At 37.5% G+C, this 21,146-nt stretch overlaps 1 protein-coding gene and 1 long non-coding RNA gene across 5 annotated transcripts; one reads left to right on the top strand and one right to left on the bottom strand.

The window, feature by feature from the left end:
* Positions 1–10,516: 10,516 nt before the first annotated feature.
* On the bottom strand, positions 10,517–13,848 carry LOC132626426 (uncharacterized). Its single transcript, XR_009577282.1, has 2 exons — positions 13,621–13,848; positions 10,517–10,898 (listed from the first exon to the last, which is right to left on the bottom strand). It is a non-coding gene; the product is annotated as an uncharacterized LOC132626426 (long non-coding RNA).
* A 1,209-nt stretch (positions 13,849–15,057) lies between these two features.
* LOC132626424 (pentatricopeptide repeat-containing protein At2g36730-like) lies at positions 15,058–20,503 on the top strand. 4 transcript variants are annotated; one of them, XM_060341291.1, is made up of 3 exons: positions 15,058–17,108; positions 19,046–19,692; positions 19,775–20,503. In XM_060341291.1, the coding sequence occupies exons 1-3, from the start codon at positions 16,579–16,581 to the stop codon at positions 19,789–19,791; spliced, it is 1,194 nt and encodes a 397-aa protein (XP_060197274.1). In that variant the 5' UTR covers positions 15,058–16,578; the 3' UTR covers positions 19,792–20,503. The 4 variants fall into 4 exon arrangements, with proteins under 4 accessions (XP_060197274.1, XP_060197272.1, XP_060197273.1 ...); XM_060341289.1 differs by having other exon boundaries at positions 15,062–15,830; positions 15,984–17,108; positions 19,046–20,503; XM_060341290.1 differs by having other exon boundaries at positions 15,062–16,093; positions 16,210–17,108; positions 19,046–20,503.
* The last annotated feature ends 643 nt before the right edge of the window (positions 20,504–21,146 follow it).

The following is a 21,146-nucleotide window of genomic DNA, read 5'->3' as shown; positions in this document are numbered from 1 at the left end:
TCTTACCAAATCTCATCACTCCTTTCATTGGCGACACCTTTAAGAATACCCAGTCATCAACTTGAAATTCTATGTCTCGCCGCCGGTTGTCCGCATAAGATTTCTGGCGACTTTGGGCTGTCACCAATCGATCTCGGATAACCTTGACCTTTTCCACTGCTTGTTGAATCAACTCACGGCCTATTAGTTGTACCTCTCCTACTTCAAACCACCCAATTGGGGATCTACACTTCCTTCCATATAGAATTTCATACGGAGCCATTTAGATACTGGAATGATAGTTGTTGTTGTATGAAAACTCAATACGGGATAAGTGATCATCCCAACTACCGCCGAAATCCAGTACACATGCCCGTAGCATATCTTCCAAGGTCTGAATGGCACGTTCGGCTTGCCTATCAATTTGTGGATGAAATGTTGTGCTAAGCTTTACTTGAGTACCCAAACCTTCTTGGAAATATTTTCAAAACTTAGCCGTAAATTGTGCTCCTCTGTCAGTAATAATGGACACTGGGACACCATGAAGTCGCACAATCTCCTTAAGATATAACCTTGCATAATCTTCTGCTGAGTATGTAGTTCTGACTGGAAGAAAATGAGCTGCTTTCGTGAGTTTGTCCACGATCACCCATATGGAATCATATTTTCTTCGGGAACGAGGTAACCCCAGAATAAATCCATGTTGATCACTTCCCATTTCCAAGTAGGGCTTTCCATTGGTTGCAATAATCCTCCTAGTTTTTTATGTTCAATTTTCACTTGTTGACAGTTTGGACATTGAGCTACAAATTCTGCTATGTCTTTCTTCATTCCATCCCACCAATACATTAACGTAAGATCATGGTACATCTTTGTCGCACCTGGATGAATAGAATACCGAGAATAATGAGCTTCTTCTAGAATTCGACGATGTAGTTCCGCAATATTTGGAACACATAGCCTGCCTCGGTATCTAAGAACTCAATTTATAGAAGTTTCAAATAGAGACTTCTCTTTTTCATGAAATGTGTCTCTATAGTGGGTCAACTGAGGATCTTCATATTGACGCTCTTTCACCTCCATGTCCAAGGTTGAAACTGTTGGATCATTGATAGCAATTCCTGTATTGCCTGAATCAGTTAAACGAACTCCAAGGCCAGCTAGCTGATGAAGCTCACGAATTAATTCCTTCTTCTCCGAAGGATCCTCACATAGGCTACCCATTGATCTGCGACTAAGTGCATCAGCTACTACATTTGCCTTTCCGGGGTGGTATAAAATACTCACATCATAATCTTTCAGTAGTTCTAACCACCGCCTCTGCCGTTGATTTAGCTCCTTCTGCTTGAAAATATATTGAAGACTCTTGTGATCTGTATAGATATCAACATGTACACCGTACAAATAATGTCTCCACATCTTTAGTGCATGAATAACTGCATTCAATTTAAGATAATGAGTTGGTAGTTCTTTTCATGTTTCCGTAACTGCCTTGAAGCATAAGCAATGACTTTATCGTGCTGCATTAATACACATCCTAACCCAACGCCAGAAGCATCACAATATACAACAAAACCATCTGGCCCTTCTGGGAGTGTCAAGACTGGGGCTGAAGTTAGCCTATCTTTCAATTCCTAAAAACTGTGTTCACAAGCATCATTCCACTGAAATTTAGTTGACTTCTGGGTTAGCTTTGTCAATGGGGCTGAAATAGAGGAAAACCCTTCCACGAATCTTCTATAGTAACCTGCCAATCCCAGAAAACTATGGACTTCCGTGGGCGTTGCAGGCCTTGGCCAAGTCTTCACAGCTTTAATTTTCTGAGTATCCACTCGAATGCCATCATCTGAAATAACATGGCCCTAAATGTCACAGAATTCAGCCAAAACTCACACTTTGAAAATTTTGCATACAATTCTCGAGTTCGAAGAATTCCAAGAACAATACGTAGATGGTTTGCATGTTCTGATCCTGTCCGAGAATAATATCATCAATGAACACTATTATGAATAGATCCAAGAGAGGCCTAAATACACTATTCATCAAATTCATAAACACTGTCGGAGCATTAGTTAACCCAAATGACATCACCCGGAATTCATAATGGTCATATCTCATTCTGAAAGCCGTTTTGGGAATATCTTCTTCTTTAACTCTCACTTGATGATAACCTAACCTAAGATCTATTTTGGAAAACCACTTCACACCTTGTAATTGATCAAACAAATCATCAATTCTCGGAAGATGATATTTATTCTTTATCGTCACCTTATTCAACTGCCTGTAATCAATGCACATCCGTAGGGAACCATTTTTCTTTCGCACAAATAAGACTGATGCTTCCCACGGTGATGAACTAGGCCTAATGAATCCCTTTTCAAATAAATCCTTCAATTGTGCCTTTAGCTCTTTCAATTCTGCAGGAGCCATTCGGTAAGGAGGGATAGAGATAGGCTTGGTATCCGGCAACATATCAATAGCGAAATCAATCTCTCTTTTTGGAGGAAGACCTGGGAGTTCATCTGGAAATACATCCGGAAACTCATTCACTATCGGGACGGATTAAAAAGTTGGTGACTTTGCTTCGGTATCATGAACTCGAACTAGGTGATAAATATAGCCTTTAGATATCATCTTTCTTCCCTTAAGGTAGGAAATAAACCTACCCCTTGGAGATGCTGTATTACCTTTCCATTCAAGCACGGGCTCTCCCAGAAATTGAAATCGAACTACTTTCATTCGACAATCAACATTGGCATAACATGAAGCCAACCAATCCATACCAGTAATCACATTAAAATCTACCATTTCCAACTCGACTAAATCAACTTTAGTCTGGCGGTCACATATCACAATTACAAAATTCTTGTATACTTGTCTAGCTATCACGGGATTACCAACCGGAGTAGACACCTCAAAAGGTTTAATTGGCTCGGGTTTCACCCCAATGCGACCAACAATATATAGAGTGATATAAGATAACGTAGAACCCGGATCTATCAATGCATATACGTCATGAGAAAATACGAATAATATACCTATAACCACATCCAGGGAGGACTCAAGATCCTGTCGTCCAGCTAAACCATAGATACGGGGCTGGATACCACCTGAACTAGACGCTCCCCTTCTGCCTCTGTCTCTACCTCGACCTGCTGGAATCTGGGGAGTCTGCCTACCGGGCACACTGAAGAAGAACCAATTGCTGATCCTATGGGTTGAACCCCACCTCTACCGTACTTCAAGGGACAGTCACGCATCACGTGCCCAGTCTGTCCACAAACATAACAAGCATCTGAACCTTGGCAACATGGCCCCGAATGTAACTTTCTGCACTGACTACATTGCGGGACTGGTGGTCTCCTCTGGCTATAATCACCCACAAACTGGGAACATGAAGCTCTCGAGCTCTGACCCAGCCCTGAATGAATAAACCGCTCAAATCTCCTCCCTGCAAATCTTGGAGGTGCACTAGTCACCGACTGGCCTGAATGTCTGGAATATGACTACCTCGATCCCCCACTATAGTCGCTACCGACACCCATAGATCTGGCCCTTTTACTCTGTCCTCTATCTGTATCACGCTCTCCCCTTTGCGGTTGCTGCTGCTCTTCTAAGTTCTGGGCATGGGCAGGAATGCGGGAAATATCCATCCCATCTTGCAATAAAGCCGTCAAGCAGTCCTTGAAAAAATGTGGTCCTAAGCCACTCGCAAATCTGTGCACTCTATCTCCCATGTCGGCCACCATAGTCGGAGCATATCTAGCCAATGAATTAAACTGAAGGCTATACACCCGGGCACTTATATTTCCTTATTTTAGATTTAAGAATCTATCCGCTTTAACTCGACGGACCTCGGGTGGCAAGTAGTGGCGGATGAAGGCATCTATAAATTCTTTCCAAACTGGAGGAGGCACATTCTCTTTCCTTGAGGATATCCAATTATTATACCATAAGACCGCCTCATCCCGGAATCTATAAGATGCTAACTCCAATGATTCAGTTTCAGAAGCATGAATAATATTCAATGTTCTCAACATTTCATCACCAAAACCTTGTGGGTCTTCATCCGGCTTTGACTCGAAAAAATTCGAAGGATTTAAACTCATGAAATCACGGGCTCTATTACTAACTACCCTGTCACTTGGACCCGAACCCTGCCGCTGTGCCTAGGCGGCAACTAACTGTGTCAATAAATGAATAACTTCGGTCATTTGTTAACCCGAAGCAACAGGTGGAGGAACTGTAGGCATAGGAGCTTAAACTGAAGCCCCCTCTTATTCTTCTAGGACACGCGGAGTGGGAGAAGTATTAGATGGAGCCTCATTATGTGATTCGCCCTCTTCTATATTCGTCGGTGGCTCCCTTTCTACCCGCCTTTCTATCGTAGTCTTGCCCTTCTGGGCGGCTGTAGCCTTTCTCTTTGGCGGCATCTCTGAAATCACAACATACGATTAGGGAAGAGAAAATCTTATAACACGGCTCTATCGCATGATTTCATAAGAAGAAGAACGGTCATTTTTCCTAAATTCCATGTACCCTCCTGTTTATAAGTGTGGCGCGCAACACACCATAAACAAGACTCTACTAGACATGGCTCGTAGACACTTCCTAGGACTGAACTGCTCTGATACCACTTTTGTCACGACCCGACTAGGGGCCATGACGGGTATCCGGGGCTGACCACCGAACACCACTCATACTACTACTTATCATACTCATCTTGCGTTCATTCATTATTCTCATGCTTCTAATCATAGGGAAAACCATTTTTACTTTGAAACATATTTACCTTTTTATACTTAACCCCTTCGGCTTTCAAAATAGTATACATAAACAATGAGGAAGTCATGAGATCATACTACCCACACATGCGTATCTACGAGACTCTACTAGAGTACTAGACATATAGACGGGACAGGACCCCGTCGTGCCCAAAATATATGTACACAAAATAATAATCAATGGCACCTCCGGAACAATGGAGTGCTCTCAAAGTCTGCTGATAGCTCCTACGAATCTGGATCACCTCCCTGTCTACCTGTGGGCATGAACACAACATCTAAAGAAAAAGGACGTCACTACGAGCATTGTACTGAGTATGTAAGGCATGAATAAAATGAACATAATAGAGAAAACATAAAACATGAGATGAATATATAACCTGCTTAACTTTTAAGAGTGTGTGCATTTTAATCATATCACATATACCATCGTCGTTAACCCGTGTCCGAGTAACCATCGTACGCCGCCCACTAGTGTTGTCATGCCCTGCCCTCTAGGCTCGGTGTAGTCGTAAGCAGCTCGCCTTAGCGGTGTCATGCCGGGCCCTCTAGGCTCGGTATAATCATATGCAGCCCGCCTTAGCGGTGTCATGCCCGGCCATATAGGTACGGTGGAATCATATTATCATGAACTCATCATAACCCATCATCACCATACATTTGTCATAGAACATGCATTAGATCTTAAAGACGATCTATAACTATATCGGGGTGACATAAGGTCGAGAACCCCCGATTACATTATGGAGTGATCATATTCATCATATCTCACCTTGAAGGAACTAACATTGTAAGGTGAGTGTACACAATGAACAACATCAATGGATCATATTTAGGATCATCAACTCCATGGACATCATATCTTGCTTTAGAATTCTTTAAACTTAAACTCATAATCATTATTATCATGCTCGTAACGTATCTCTTTTCTTTACCTTATATGAAGCTCTTTATAATCGTAGACTCATAATTTCCAATATGTAGGAAAGTCATGGAAAGATAGGAGGATTCATGTCATAGGAGTCATGCCTTAGAAAGAAGGGACTAGCCTTACATACCTTTTTGTTTAGTACAGCACCGCTTGAACGTTCTCCTCCAATGTTCTCGTTTCTACCTTCGATAGAGTTTGCACTAACATTAGATAATCGATAGCTTAGCATACTTGAATAAAGCTAGAGAAAATTGGGCAGCATTTCCTTTGTTTATACAACTTTATCCATATCATATATCAACTCCCAAACGTCTATAATAACATTCACAACATCATAAGCAAAAAAATTTATTCACCTACATTATCCATATTTCCCAATTTCACTTCAAATCATCCATAACCATGGTCATAGTACACTATTACATTTACTCACATATAATGTTTATCCCATGTTCTTAATATCATTTATAACATAATTATAATCACAACATATCAAGAATCATGACTCATTCCAAGCTACTACTCAAAACTGTCACTATTCTTATATTCATGACTCATTTTCTATCTCCTTCTACAATCCAAGTCTTTCAACCTCTTGATACTTTAAACAACATGGGATGATCATAAAAATTACTTTAGATAGTGTGGGAATGAGCTTTAAGTCGAAATACTTCACTTGAGCGAAACCCTAGTTCCACTTCAAATGAGATGTTTTGTCCTGGATGAACCCTAATGAGTTTCTTATACTTGATTCTTTTGGTTTGATGAAGTTAATCATGAGTTTCTCTTGAATTCTTGTGGAAGAAATGTGGAAAATATTCTAGAGAGTTCTTGAGAGAAGGGGAGTGAAAATGAAATGAAATAAAATGAACTTGGGTCCCCTTTTTAATAAATTAAAATCTGTCCCAACTCAGTTTCACGAACCAACATACGGTCCGTATAATTTATATGGACCGTATGTATGGCCGTATCTTTGGTCCAGTGAAAGTCCCCATTCCGGGAAAAATATACGGCCTAACATACAGCCAGTATATTTTATACGGTTCGTATGTTGGACCGTATAATGCCCAGCTTTCCGAAATTCGTTCTCGTCAACCCATTTGATCTCCAATCCTTATGGAACCTTCTTAACACTTGTTTAACACCTCATTAACAATCTAAGGGACATTATAACTCTTCTTTAAGACATCTTTATGCCATCCTTAACTTGGAACTTTGTGAATCCTTTCCGATACACAACGCATACCTCGCCTTTCTTGACGAACTTTCTTCTCTTACCTCGAATGTCTTTGAAATCTCAATTAGAACCATTAAATACTATTTCTTGCTCATTGAAACATCGTATACTTCGTGCCCTTCGTTAGTCTATTCACTGTGCATCAACGGAAAATTTTCCAATTGAGCATTTAAACGAAACATATGGAAGCAAATAAAGCCACACAAAGCAGTTCATAAGAGTATACTACGCGTATTCTTAAACATAACTACATGTTTGAAACATAAATGTGCCATTTGAATTAAACCATTGCCCCATAATCATTAATAATACTATTCTTCCCCGCAGGGGTACAAAAGATAAAGTAAAGACAGTGCATGCAATTAAATCAGCAGAAATGTCCTCCAGTAGTGGATGATAAGGCCCGATCTCTATCAGTCTTGGCCTTCTTTGCTTTCCAGAAGGTAGTTTGGATGTGAAGATGGGCTGACGTCAAAGTCGCCTCCATAAGAAACCCTTTCTGTGTGAAGGTTAGTGGAGCAACATCGTCCAAAATCTGATTCATTCAGTCGTCTAGCTCAACCAAACAATCGTTGGTAAGTTCTAACTCATGCCTCAGACTCCCTATGACGACCTTATCATGCTCAATTTTCTCCAAATACTTGGCATCTCTGTCATCATCTCTCCTTTGAATCAAACGGGTTCGGATCTCGGCTTGCAAATCCTTGTCTTGGACACAGCTATAAGGAATAGGCCTAGGAGGAAGTGTGCCTTGTAAGTCGGCTCTCAACCAATCCTTATATTCTACCACACAACCCGGACGAAACCTATCTTCAGCTAAGGTATCGAGACCCCAAATCATGCGACTCTTCTATTCTCGGACACAATCCAATGCTCTGGGTGGTCTATCAATGTCGTAGTCAATGATGAAATCTCCCATGCTTCCAATCTGGGGTACGACTTGGATTCTCCCAAATTGTCTTAGAACCCGGGCAACAGCATAAGGGTGAATCCCTCGAATTCCTATAAGTGGCACAAATGGACACTTTCTTCCTTTAACTACAACCTCGGTGGGTACGAAGTCATGGAACATCCATTGAATGCTTTCTTCCTTCAACCTAAAGTAGGTGAATGTCCAACTTTGCCTGTTTTGTTCTCCGAAGTCTGGGCGAAAATCCTGAAGACTGTCCCTTTCAGCCGGCCTACTTAAGTGTTGTTCACTCCTAACCCTGATCATATGTTTGAGAATCCACCATTGTAGGAGTAGATTACAACCTTGGAAGTATTTGTAATGATTCCGGCTGAGACTCAGGGCTCGATACAAATCGGCTAATATGATCGGGGTTATGTCAAAGTATTTGGTTTCTTCTTTTTGGGCTATGCCGTAAAAGATGGCATGGGTGACCGAAATAACTAGGGTATTAATGGCTAAGGACCAATCCTTGGGAAAGACCATAGGTCCCAAAAAGCAAAAGGCGAAGGCCAAGGGTTTGGTAGCCGTCCAGCCGGCATAAGTCTTGAATTCCCCGGGATGTTCCAAGAATCCATCCAGGCTTCCAAACCTTCTGTACAACTCTCTGAAGGGTATGGTGGGGCCATGAGCCCAATTGGCGTAATCTAGAGAAAGCATCCTACAAATTTGGGAGTAGGTAGGTTTTTTAGGATACAAGCATTTTGGTCGGGTTTCTTTCTTCTTTTCAACCCCGAGCCCACGCTAGTCAGCACATCCCTAAACTCCTCCAACGTCGGTGTCATCTCAACGTCATCCCCAAATCTGAAAACCATTTGGTCTCTATCCCAGAATCCGGTAATTACTTCTATAAAATCCTTACAACCGGTCATAGTCATGATAAATGTTAAATTTCCTAAATGACATGAGATTCCTCTTTTCTCTTCTAGGGAAATTTGGCCCTACTAAATCCGCAGCAGCTCAGGTGTGATCAGGACCGTAGTAAAGTTCAAATCGATTGACATCTACAAAACAAAATCCAATGTTAGTCCCCCCCCCCCCCCCACCCACCCACCCACTAAGCAATGGTTTCATTCATAGGCACATTTAAATGTTTTCAAATAGCACATAATACGATATGTGATGTTTTTCGGGTCATAGACTGTACTTGACACGGGGTAGTCTCCTTATCGAGTTTGGATATGACTAAAATATCCAAACCGCCCAGTCTACTTCTCATTTGAATTTGGCTTAGCTCTATCTTAGGCTTATGCAAGAGTGAATTTTTTTTCAAATTGACCTTGGATCCGAGCGGACTACTCGGGGTGAACCGTTATCGGCCGTTGGGTGACCGCACACCAACTTAACGTTCAACGTGTTTCAAAGAAAGGGTGTTTTGGGTTTTTTAGTAAAGGCTAACCTCGAGCCCGCGTATCCCCTTTGAAACCATGCTTACCGTGCTTTTTACCTGGAGTGGCGGAGTTTATGATATGATATGAATGACAGTTCAAAATTGCAAAAATTAAACACATAAGCAAATACATACAGTTAAAATCACATTATATTGAAACTCTTATGGTTAGAACCAAGGAAATTCCCAGCAGAGTCGCCATCTGTTACGGTTCGCTTTTACGCGGGTAAGGCATAAAAGTTACTACGAGATTGTTGATGCTCTAATTAGATTTTAATAATTTTTTTAGAATCGCCACCTAATTTATTATGAAAAACTAGAAAAACCGGGTTTAAAATTTTTTGTAAATAATAAGTGAAAATCTTTTGGACCGAAGTTTGAGGTAAGGGTTCTGGTGATCCCCTAGAGAAGATTTTAAACACCCTAGTATTAAAGATCCATAGAATACGATTGACCTACGAGCTTTAATGTATGATTAATATATTTACTTGTTTAAAAAAAGCGTTTAATTTTCCACAAAAAAATGTCATTTTTATTCACATCAAAATTTTCGAAAGAAAAAAATTCAGCAAAAAATCCCCTTACAAAAAAGGGTTTTGATTTAAAAAACGCACAAATGTTCAACTCACTTTGTTGGCGGACTAAGACACACCCGGAATTTGTTTTACATATACATACAAAATATGGGATATAATCCCATTATATATATATATATATATATATATATATATATATATATATATAAGGGTACAAATTATACTAAGTCCAATTTTAATCATTTGAAGCCCATAGGTCGAACACATTCCAGATCCAAGCTCATTTCACCATCATCACCCAGTCCAAATATTCTCGGCCAAAAATACAATCCGTTTTTAGTCCAAATGATCTGGCGGGCTTCCAGGCCCAATGTATTTTCTAGAAAAACAAAATGGTGTCCAAGCTTTCAAATCCAACGGTCCCAATTTGCCAAAGTCCATAATGTTTAAGATAATTCCTCTTTAACTTACTGAATTCCCAAAAATTATTTTTCTTAAATTTATCTAATTCAAAGAATGTGTTTGAAAGGTTCATTTTACCAATATTAAACATGTAATAATTCTCATACTCAGCAATACGATCATTTTTGTTTGAAAGGAGTATCCAACACCGTTTTCTAGACTTAAAAATACTTAAATCAAGTAAGACCCCCTTTTTGGTTACTGCTCTTAAGCGGTGGCATTTCGAAAAAAAAAAAAAAAAGGTTAGCTTTTGAAATCCCTTGAGTTTTCTTTTCTAAAAAAAAAACTGATTTGTTTTGACGACATTGCCTAAATTACTAAGTTATTTTCCTAAATCCTAACATACACAAGGGTTTCACTAACAATGAGGTTTAATTTACATTTGTACAGGCAATCAAATAATAGAAAGGAGAGAGAGATTTCACTAATGGGCTACCAAAGGCCTATTAAGCTATTTTTACCCATAGCTAGGCCTTTAACACCATATTTGCTTCCCTTTCAACTTCAATAGGACTCGATCTGAACTTGGAACTGGGCCTTGTCTCAATTCCCATTTTGGTAGATGAAATGGCCAAACAATGCAAGGAGAGTGTTTTGCACACATAACACAAGCAGTACAGAATTAATATCCTGTTTTAGACAAGTACATCAAGGTATAAGTAAAGTAGGCTGAATATAGGCTACATAACTGAATTAAATTGAGACCATGAATTACAACTTTGAAAGATTGACACAAGTTATTTTGAATAAGTCAAAGTCATATGGATATACTTGTATATATACTACCCATATACATCTATTTATACACCTATAGGGATATAGAGCAGCCAATGAAAGAAAGCTTTTACCCTCGTATTCCCGATGTCGCACAAGATTCAAGGGGTTTCATGAACCCCAGACATGGGGGACACCGAGAGAACTTAAGCTTAATCCTTAATGGCTAACTAAGTCTCCCTACCAATGTATACTAAGTGTAAAATAGAGGTATACATGCATATATCAAGGTCTTTGTCTTATTTAAAATAGGTACAAACACAGAAATAGCAAAACAATCATTTACATCAGTGGCAGATAAGCAGTCAACATTCAATGTCCCATGAGACACAAAAAAAAAAAACAAAAAAAAAAAAAACAAGACAAAAAAAACAAAAAAGAACAAACAAACAAAACAAAAAACCAAGTGATTCAAAACAGTCTCCTATTCCAGTCATCTATGCATTTGGTTAAGTCAAAGTCCCATCCAGTTTAACTTTTAAGATAGGCAGGCACAGATGAGTCTCACAGCTTCCAGTATTGGCATAGTCATGCCTCAATAGGATACCAATTTAATTTTAGGCTCACCCTACCAAGCACAGACAAGTAATCAAAAAACTACTCTAATATTAAAGCCTTAGTCTTCTTTTAGTTTTTAAACTCCACCCAGGTCTTCATTACATTATGTGTCAAAACATATTGGATAGATTCCCAAGCTTAAGGTCAAGTGAAGTTTACACAATTGTATCATATGAAGATTGCTTATGCCAAAACAGAGCAGGTGAATACTTTGCAGTTTCACAGAACATAGAGGCCTATCTTTGCTATCATAAAGTTTAAACATAGTTCACAAAGACATGTCATGTTAATTTCAGTTAAAAAATGGTTTTGAAACAAACTCAATTCCACAGTCCTGACTCAAAGCTTCCTAGTTGATTTTTAGGTTGGATCAATAAATAAAATCAATCCCATTTTTCAGAAAACTAAGTGTATAGCCACAAGCTATCAAGATTAAAATAGTGACAGTATAACATTGTGATGCTAAGTCAAGCATCCAGATTTCATTTTTTAAAACCAAATTGTTTTTTAAACGAAGTTCATCCTGTTTCAAAGTAGTATCCAACAACTCAAACTAATACTTGTAAATTTCATACACACTTGCACATATTGAAGCAACAAACTCACACACCTAGATAAGATCCCATTTAGAGACTCAATACCAAGTAGGAAAAGAGATCATGAGCAGATTATTTCTCTTTTTTTTTTTTAACTCTGGATCTCAGTATTTCATTTAGACAAGGCAAACAGAGAATTATAACTTCTTTTTCTCATATTACAACAACAACAACTTATCAGCTGACTGGAAAGACCTCATGCTCCAAAAAGGAAACAACATTTATAGAGTCTAGTTTAGAATGTAAGGCTGCTCAGACACACCAAAAATAATCAATTTTTTTCTAATGAAATAAATAACATCTATGAATCTATAAAGTAAACAATCATCCTCAGCAAACAGACCAAAATTATAAGCAACAACTCAAATCACACTTCATCTTTTTCTGAAATAGTTCACTCAAAGTTACACCTAGCTTAACAGGTTCACAAGTCAAATTTAAATATGCCAACATCTTCACACAATAGCCCTTTTAGGATCCAAACTTATTCTTAACTTAAACTAACCACTCATTCTTATGTAAGGTGATATAGGAGTTCCTGAATCACATCTAAACTAACCAAATGAACTTAACTTGATTAAGAAACTCACATCCCTTTATTCATTCAGATATTACACATAGCTTACTCAAATAAATAAGAGAAACTATCTAAGCCTACTTAACTAAATATATTACTCTTAGCTAATACTTTATAGAACAAGAATTGATTTACCTTACATATATATATATATATATATATATATATATATATATATATATATATATATATATATATATATATATATAAACTAACCCCTAATGACATATTCAAATCATATTCAGCAAACAAATATTAAGCTAACACATAATTAATTGAAACAAAATTGCAATTAACAAATAATCAGAGTATTACCTTGTAGATGCTGGAAGAGAATGAGACTTGGACACTTCAAACCTCAAAATACTCAACTTAAAAACACGAACCACACAATAACAACCAAAATAACACTTAAGATTTTAACTTACTGAAAATGGTAAGGGTTCAAATTTAGAGCAAACCCTAAGTATTTTCAGCACTTACAATACGAAAACAAATTCGATTTTTGTAAGATATTACGATTTTTCTTTTTTTCTTCTCCTTTAAATGCAAAATGGGAACCCCTTTATATAGGGGTGAAACCCTTTCAAAAAACCCAAATCCCATCAGTGTGGGACAAACCAGTTTTACCAAAAAATAACACATAAACGACGAAATCAACCACTGGGATTTACAAAATAAAACAAAGGACGGTCAGATTTCAACTTGAAACGAGCCAGTCCAAGTCAAACAACCCAGAACCAATGAAAATAAGCTCGTACATATAGTCACATGTTAAGAAAAATACCAGATCTTCGTTGACTTGAAGAGAAATGCGAAGAAAAAGCAAGAAGTAAAAGGGTTTTACCTTGGTGCGATTTTCTGAAATTTGTTACACAAAAAAGGTTGTGCAACAGTCAAAGGAGGTTTGTACCTCTGTATTGTTGCCATTAATGGCGAGACATGCGCAGAAGGTGGCCGCGGCGCTTAGGGTTAAGCCAGGAAGGGAAGAGAGAGAGAGAGAGAGAGAGAAGAGAAAGGCTGCGTTTGGTCGTGAAAAATGAGGAAAGAAGGGGGTATACCCCCTCTTGTTACACACGCGTTGGGCAGGGTCGGCTCTTTGTGAGTTGGACCTAGCCCAATTAATTTTAAACAAAAATGGGCTGGATATGTATGCATATACCTATATATGTTTGATATACATGTATACATGTGTATATCAACATATATAGGTATACGTACATATATAAAAAATTCGGGCAACTTAACATAATTTTCGAAAATTGCTTTTGACATTAATTTTACAGAATAAAAATAGCAAATTTGCAAGAAATAATCTCAATTATGCCACCCAATGAAGACATAAGAAAATTAACGAAAATTTGCAAAAATAGCCTCAATCCGAGACATGATTTCAAATTGATTGGTAATTGGGCTTATTAGTTGAGTACTTCAATTATAGCCACTTTAAAATTAATTATCCTCAAAATTACCTTATGATAACAAATAAATTATTTATGCAAAAAATAATTAGAAGAGAAGTAAAATGATTAATTTATTAATCAATCAAATTCCTTGGATTTTAAAAAGAGTAACATACCTGTAATTTTATCATTTCATCCATTTAAATCAATTAAGTAAGTAATTGTAATGAACTTGTAAAATGTAACAATTGATTTATAAATGATCTGTAATATTTATAGAAATCATCTTACCATTCTAAATGGTGAAATATTATTTGAATAATATTTATAAAAAATCATTTATTTCAAAAAGGGTAGGTATTTTGTTTTGCTTGGAATTCAAGAACTCTAAATGATTAAAATAAATTATGGGAAGTCAAAAATTAGGTTTCAACACTTCCCAATTGAGGCATGTATATGATCACCATAGAATGATAGTTTAATTATTAAGTTGTATCATATTGCTCATAAAAATCTTCAAGTAAGTCAAGCCTAATAACTAATTTGCCATTCTAGGGTGATCATATATGTTAGCACGGAAACGATAAAAAAACACAGTAATTAACGTGGTTCGGATCGATCTGATTCTAGTCAACGGAGAACGGCCGGCACTTGTATTAATAGTAAAGGAGAAAGTAAGTTACAATATTGAATACTCTTAGGTTCTATGTTCTGTCCTACTTAATAAATCCTAGATAGCATGTATTTATACTAATAGGTCTAATCCTTTCCTAGAAATGATCTAAATCCGAATCACACTCGAAAACCCACAAACAAAAAAGGTTTCCTTTTATTTCTTTCCTCTTTTGAGTAGGAATTGACTTGAATATCTTCTCAACTTCACAGTATGCATGTCTCAATCGGGAAGTATGGTATTAATTTTTTTAGGATCAAGATACATGAACTCGGCTTATATCGCATGAACTACTTTGTTGTTGGACCAAATAACTTAAATTGAAGACTATGACACACAACCTCAGGCTAACATTTGCACGGGGGACATCTATTGAGGAAACAACTGATACTTCATTTGATATGGAGATCTTTAACTTGTGTCATTTAGAACAGCTAACAAATTAGCAGTTATTACCAAAATAAAAAATAAAAAAAAATTAGCATGATGTCGATGAGGGAGAATTATTCAGTAATTCTTCTTTTTCATTTCATTTTAATTCTAGGTTTTGTTAAATTGAGCGACTAACTTTTATATTTGTAGATATTGTTGGCCAGGTTGTGACCTTCGAAACGATTCAGACCTACAAGCAAGGAGACAACAATAGTGTTTTTATGAATGTTGAACTCGAAGACACTCACCAAGTTTCATTCATAAATAGAAACTTTACTTTTACAATATAACTACTTATAGTTTTTTAAATGAACAATTACCATGAAACATATAGGAGGAACATGATTTCGGCAACTTTGTGGGGTGAACTTGTGGATCAAATTCAACCTCACTTGAATGGATCTACAAATGAACCTTTGATTGTTGTTTTGCAACTTATCAAAGCTAAAAAAATCTGAAGTTTACCAAGTTTACATCTATATTTGAAATTCAGTTTCAAATTTTTTTATAATCCACTTCATACCCAGGAGTAATTCAGTGTAGCTATTGGTATATTTCAAAACCATGGATAAATTCTACTCTGCCGTAATCTATTGTGCTTAAATCCAAGTTTGTCAACAATATAATTTTCTTCTGTGTACTAAAAAAATATTAATATGATTTACAACTTATAGTCTTCAGACTTATTTGGATTAGTTGCAGGCCGTCAATCTAACCGTGAGTGGATTACTAAGACAAGTTCTCAGCAATTTTTGTTGGAGGAAGATCAGTATTATGTCTTGCAAGTAGGGGACTGATGAAAGAATATAAGGGTGAAATTTCTTGTCACTTTGTGAATGAATAAATTGTTAGGTGACTTATTTCTGCAAGTATGTGCAGCAGTTGCCTCAAAGGGATCTTATGTAGCAGTTTTGTTTGATAAATATAGATGCAGATATATGTGGAAACCCTTACTGGCAAAACTATAACTCTTGAAGTTGAGAGTTTAGATACAATCGATAATGTAAAGGCCAAAATCCAGGACAAAGAAGGTATTCCAACAACGTTTGATCTTTGCAGGAAAACAGCTCAAGGATGGGCGTACTCTCTCAGACTACAACATCCAAAAATAGTCAACCCTCCACTAATTAGTCCTTCGCCTTCGCGGTGGAAAGCAAATTAAAAGGATATTAGTAATGCGGAATCTTGCTCGTGAAACCAATTTTATGGAACCTAGGGTGGTAAATCCTCCACAATATTGCCTTTTCCTTTCCTTAATTCCCAAACACCCTCTACATCAAAACTAGAATGCTTGGAAATGATTTCCCACCAAATAGAGGCACTTTTCCAACGTTCCAACACGACCATACATCTTCTGCAACTTCATTCTCTATTCATCAAAACAGCTCTCAATCACGACGAGTATCGTCTCTCCCAATTCATATCATTCTCATCTACAATATCTCTCCAATTCTCCCGTAAACTCTTTGATAATTCTCCCATTACTCCACCAATCTTCGCATGGAACACAATGATGAGAGCATATTCCAAACAAGTAGAGTCTCTCAAGCTTTTTAATCAGCTTCAAAGAATTCGATTAAAAGCAGATAAATTCACATTCCCTGTTGTGTTAAAGGCTTGTGGGCATTGCTTGATGATTGGAACTGGTGGGTCCTTGCATTCAATGGCTTTCAAGTGTGGTTTCAGTTCAGACTTACATGTAAACAATACTCTTTTGAGAATGTATGCCGGATTTGGTGCGGTCAGCTTTGCAAGACTAGTGTTTGATGAAATGCTTGATAGGGATGTAGTTTCTTGGAGTTCCATGATGGCCGCTTATGTTCATTGGTATGCATATTTGTTTTCAGTAAGACATCTTTTTTTTTATTTTTATAATTTATTTATTAAGAATCAAATAGCTGAGTTTAACTACTTTGTGATTCAGGCATAGTAGTACTAATTGTTGTCTTATTTATTATTGCTAGGATCCGTAACTGGGATCAGGGGCGGACCTAGTAAGAGCCCAGGGGGTTCATCCGAACCCCCTTCGGCGAAAAATTGCACTGTATATACAAGGTGAAAATTATTTTTTATGTATATATAGTAGACGTTGAACCCCCTTAGCTTCTTCATTTATGGCTTCTTTATATTTTTGAACCCCCTTGGCATAAATTTTGACTCCGCCACTGACTGGGATAGTGCAGAATTAAAGCCAAGCAATGTTATAATGATAATAACAAAGACAATGGTAATGGTAAGTTAAGAAAATATAGGAGACACAGATTTAATGTGGCTCGGTCAGTGCGACCTACATCACAAACGGAGACGAGGAAATTTTCTTTACTCAAAAGTTTACGAAGAGAGTATAAAATTAGAGCAAATATTCTAATGACCCCCAAAATATATCCCAAGAGAATAACCTCACAAAGTCACTCCAAAGAAGAGGTTTACACAAAGTATTTCTAAGTACTAACTCTATGAGATATACAAAACTCTCTATTACAAAGAATACTCGAAGTGAGTTTCTAACAAAAGATGGGATTTGGATACAAATGTAGAAGAAGACCAATATTTATAGGGGAGAAAGTTCTTGGTCCCTAAGTGAGGAAAAAAAGAACAAAAGAAAACTCTTTTATTCATTGGCTCCAAGTTAAAATACTTTGCTCCAAGTTTGCTTTGGCTCCAAGATTAGTTATTTCCACATGCCTAATTTGGGTCATATTCGACAATTATTTTCCGTTTCTTCTTCTTCCTTCTCTTTCTAAAAGATATTTCATGTATCTACCTAATACTCTGGAATCTGTATTATTAATGATTTGTGAATCCAGCAAGCGTGTGAAGGTTGTGCGCTGCTATAGCATTGTGTGGAAGTTGTTTAAGATGGTTATTATAATGGGGGAGAATAGAAGTACCAAACATTAAGTAGATTTTCTAGCACGACTAGTTTACTACTTTTTGGAAGCAAGTTAAGTATCATTTTATGAGGAACTTCTAAAGGTTAAACATATTCTGTTAGATCTGACCCATAATAGGTCTCAGTAGTTATAAATAATGCAAGCTTGTAACTTTGTTCTTCATCATTCAGAAATTTGGTGCGAAGGTATTTATGGTGAACAGACACCTATTATAGAGTGCTTCTAATTTGCTGAACTTTGTTAAGTTCTTCTGAGATGTTGATTTTACTGCATGCAGAAACCAGTAATACTATTATTTGGATATATTAGCTTGAATAAGGACAACAGCTTTGAAGACAACTTTATAATGAATACTATGGTCAGTTTGGTTTTTCCATGGGAGATACTCAGTGGTGTTGCATTTATAAATAGGGAATAGGGAGATAGCAGAGAAAATATAAGCAGGCTTGACTTTCTCTTGATGAAGTCTTCAAGCATTTGGCCATTGTTCCTTAGAGTTGAAGTAATGACAACGCTTCTACTTGTTCTCCCTGCAGGGGTCTCCAACCGTTTTCTGAATACTTTTCAGTCACATTTGTTTTCATTTGAGATCATAAAGTGTGATTCAGGATGTCATCTAAGTGAATTCAGTAAATTCCTTTAGCCAAGTTCCGCTACATGGTATGCTCAATTTTTTGTCATGTAGTGGATCAGTTCTGCTTTTATAGACGTAGAAGTTAAAATAGTTGTTTATACCTTTTTGTGTAGGATGTCTGATAGTATGATTGTCTTTCTTGCTTTCTTCTCCTGTTTAATTTTTACTGTGAGTTGTTTTGCTTTCTGTCCGGCTTTTCAAAGTCTTAATAGTCAACTTCTTCCTGGATGTCTCAGTAACTTGCCGTCAGATGCTTTACTCCTCTTCCAATCCATGAAGCTAGCAAATGAAAAGCCAAATTCTATCTCATTGGTTAGCTTGCTGGGAGCATGTAGTCGCATCCTGAGTATCAGATTAGGTAGATGTATTCACTCGTACATTGTTACCGGTGGTATGGAACTGCATGTTGAACTGGAAACAGCCCTCCCGGGCATGTATGCAAAATGTGGTCATATAGAGCAGGCTTTCCGCATCTTTAATTCAATGGATGATAAAAATTTGCAAACCTGGACCATCATGATTTCTGGCCTTGCTGATCATGGCCATGGAGAAGAAGCTGTGTCTTTGTTCGCCAGAATGGAAGAAGCTGGCTTTAGACCGGACAGCTTGTCATTTTCTGCAATCCTAAATGCTTGTAGTCATATTGGCCTTGTTGATGTGGGCCGTGAATATTTTGAAAAAATGGTAAGTATTTATAACATCAGGCCGACTATGGAACATTATGGATGCATGGTGGACATGTTTGGACGTGCTGGAGAATTAGAAGCAGCTTATGATCTTATAAGGAGCATGCCTATAGAGCCTAATTCTGTGATATTGAGGAGTTTCATTAGTGCTTGTAACCATCATGGCCGTATTCCTTGCACAGAAGAAAATATAAGAGGTATTCTCCTCAAAATAGAGCCTGATCTCGGATCAAACTATGTGCTTGCTTCCAGTTTGTCTGTTCTTTTTGGTTATTGCAGTGACGCGAACAGTCTAAGATCGGCTATGAAAGCGAAAGGGATAAAGAAATTTCCTGGTAGCAGTTGGGTGCAGTCGCTTGGTACCTCTTCAGAACACAGCAGTTGAAGGATCTGCCAGCAGTGTTTTTGTTTACGCCAAACCAACACAGGAATGAAGGTGCTGTTACATTCCACTGACAAGAAAGAGCACTACCACGGTGGAGGAAAATGAATTGTTTCTTTTTGGGTAATGCCACCAGGCTGAGGTACAAGTTTAGGAGAGCTGTTGCTTGACCATTGGAAGAGAATCATACTGAAGTTATGAAGATTACACTGTGCTGTGATTTTGATTTGAGGCTCATGGGATAAGACGTTTGAGAGAAACTCCACAAATTGGTTAACTTCTGGAAGAGAAAACGTCGTGCTCTGTCAGAGACACAAATGTGTTATCATCCTCAAATTTCTTTGTAACAATCAACCATGCCTCGGTACCGGACTAGGTGGGGTCAGCTTAGGAGTCTCCTATACCCATTCTATCTTATATGTCCTTTAGTTTGTACTCCACAAAGCTGAATTAAACAATGTGCTGTCTTCCTTTAGCTGGAAAGTTGAACCGTAACCTCTGAAATGAAGGACAAGCAAGCAGTGAACATGTCATGCTGGTGTAGTTTTTGTTGTATGCAAAATATGGAAAACAAAGGCTTGGTAGTTGTACTACTCGAAGTAGCAAATATATTTGGGTTGATATAACTTGTTAAAAGAGAGCATGGAAAATCATCTGACTTCCATTGCACCTGTATCAGCATATGTCAGCTTTTAAGGTATCACCTTGAATGCTTTGGAAGAGTAATCACCTACACATCCATTTGCATGTTATTTTTTGGAGCTTGACTTTAAGTCATCAGGAAGGAGGGCATGCTCTGCGTACTCTATCTGTCAATCCTCCTTGTCCTTCACATTTTATTATTTTGGTATGTTAAGATTTTCTCAGAATACTCAACTGCCATATGTTAGTGCAGTAATTTTTGGATAAATACAGTGGATGTTTTCTTCATGAAAAAATATCCTCTTTATTTGTGCAAAGATTACTGCACTAACCTGTGACAATTGAGTATTCTTGACTGATTCATGGTTACTGATTTCTCAAATTTATGTCTCCGTATAAAGTAACATAGTCCCCTGTGTCATAGTTTTTCGAACTCCTTGGACAATTAAAATCATAACATGTGAGAAGTCTACAATCTACATTTGCATTGGTAGATGTTAAATGTTTTGTGTTTGAAGAAAGTGTGGCACGGCTTGTTGTGCTAACTGTTTTTTTGGGGTGGGCTTACTAAGATGCTTTCAGCAGTTATCCGCTCAACACTTAGCTACACAACGTTTACCGGGGGCA

The sequence above is a fragment of the Lycium barbarum genome, chromosome 2, assembly GCF_019175385.1.
Source record: "Lycium barbarum isolate Lr01 chromosome 2, ASM1917538v2, whole genome shotgun sequence".
Taxonomy (NCBI): Eukaryota; Viridiplantae; Streptophyta; class Magnoliopsida; order Solanales; family Solanaceae; genus Lycium; species Lycium barbarum.
Note: the sequence above shows the minus strand (reverse complement) of the source record. Positions and strands in the feature narration are given on the sequence as shown.

Excerpts from the sequence above, each read along its gene's own strand:
- LOC132626424 (XM_060341289.1), top strand. The coding sequence starts at position 16,579 with ATGATTTCCCACCAAATAGAGGCACTTTTCCAACGTTCCAACACGACC. Across the intron at positions 17,109-19,045 it reads ATGGCCGCTTATGTTCATTG|TAACTTGCCGTCAGATGCTT; the intron begins GTATGCATATTT and ends TGGATGTCTCAG.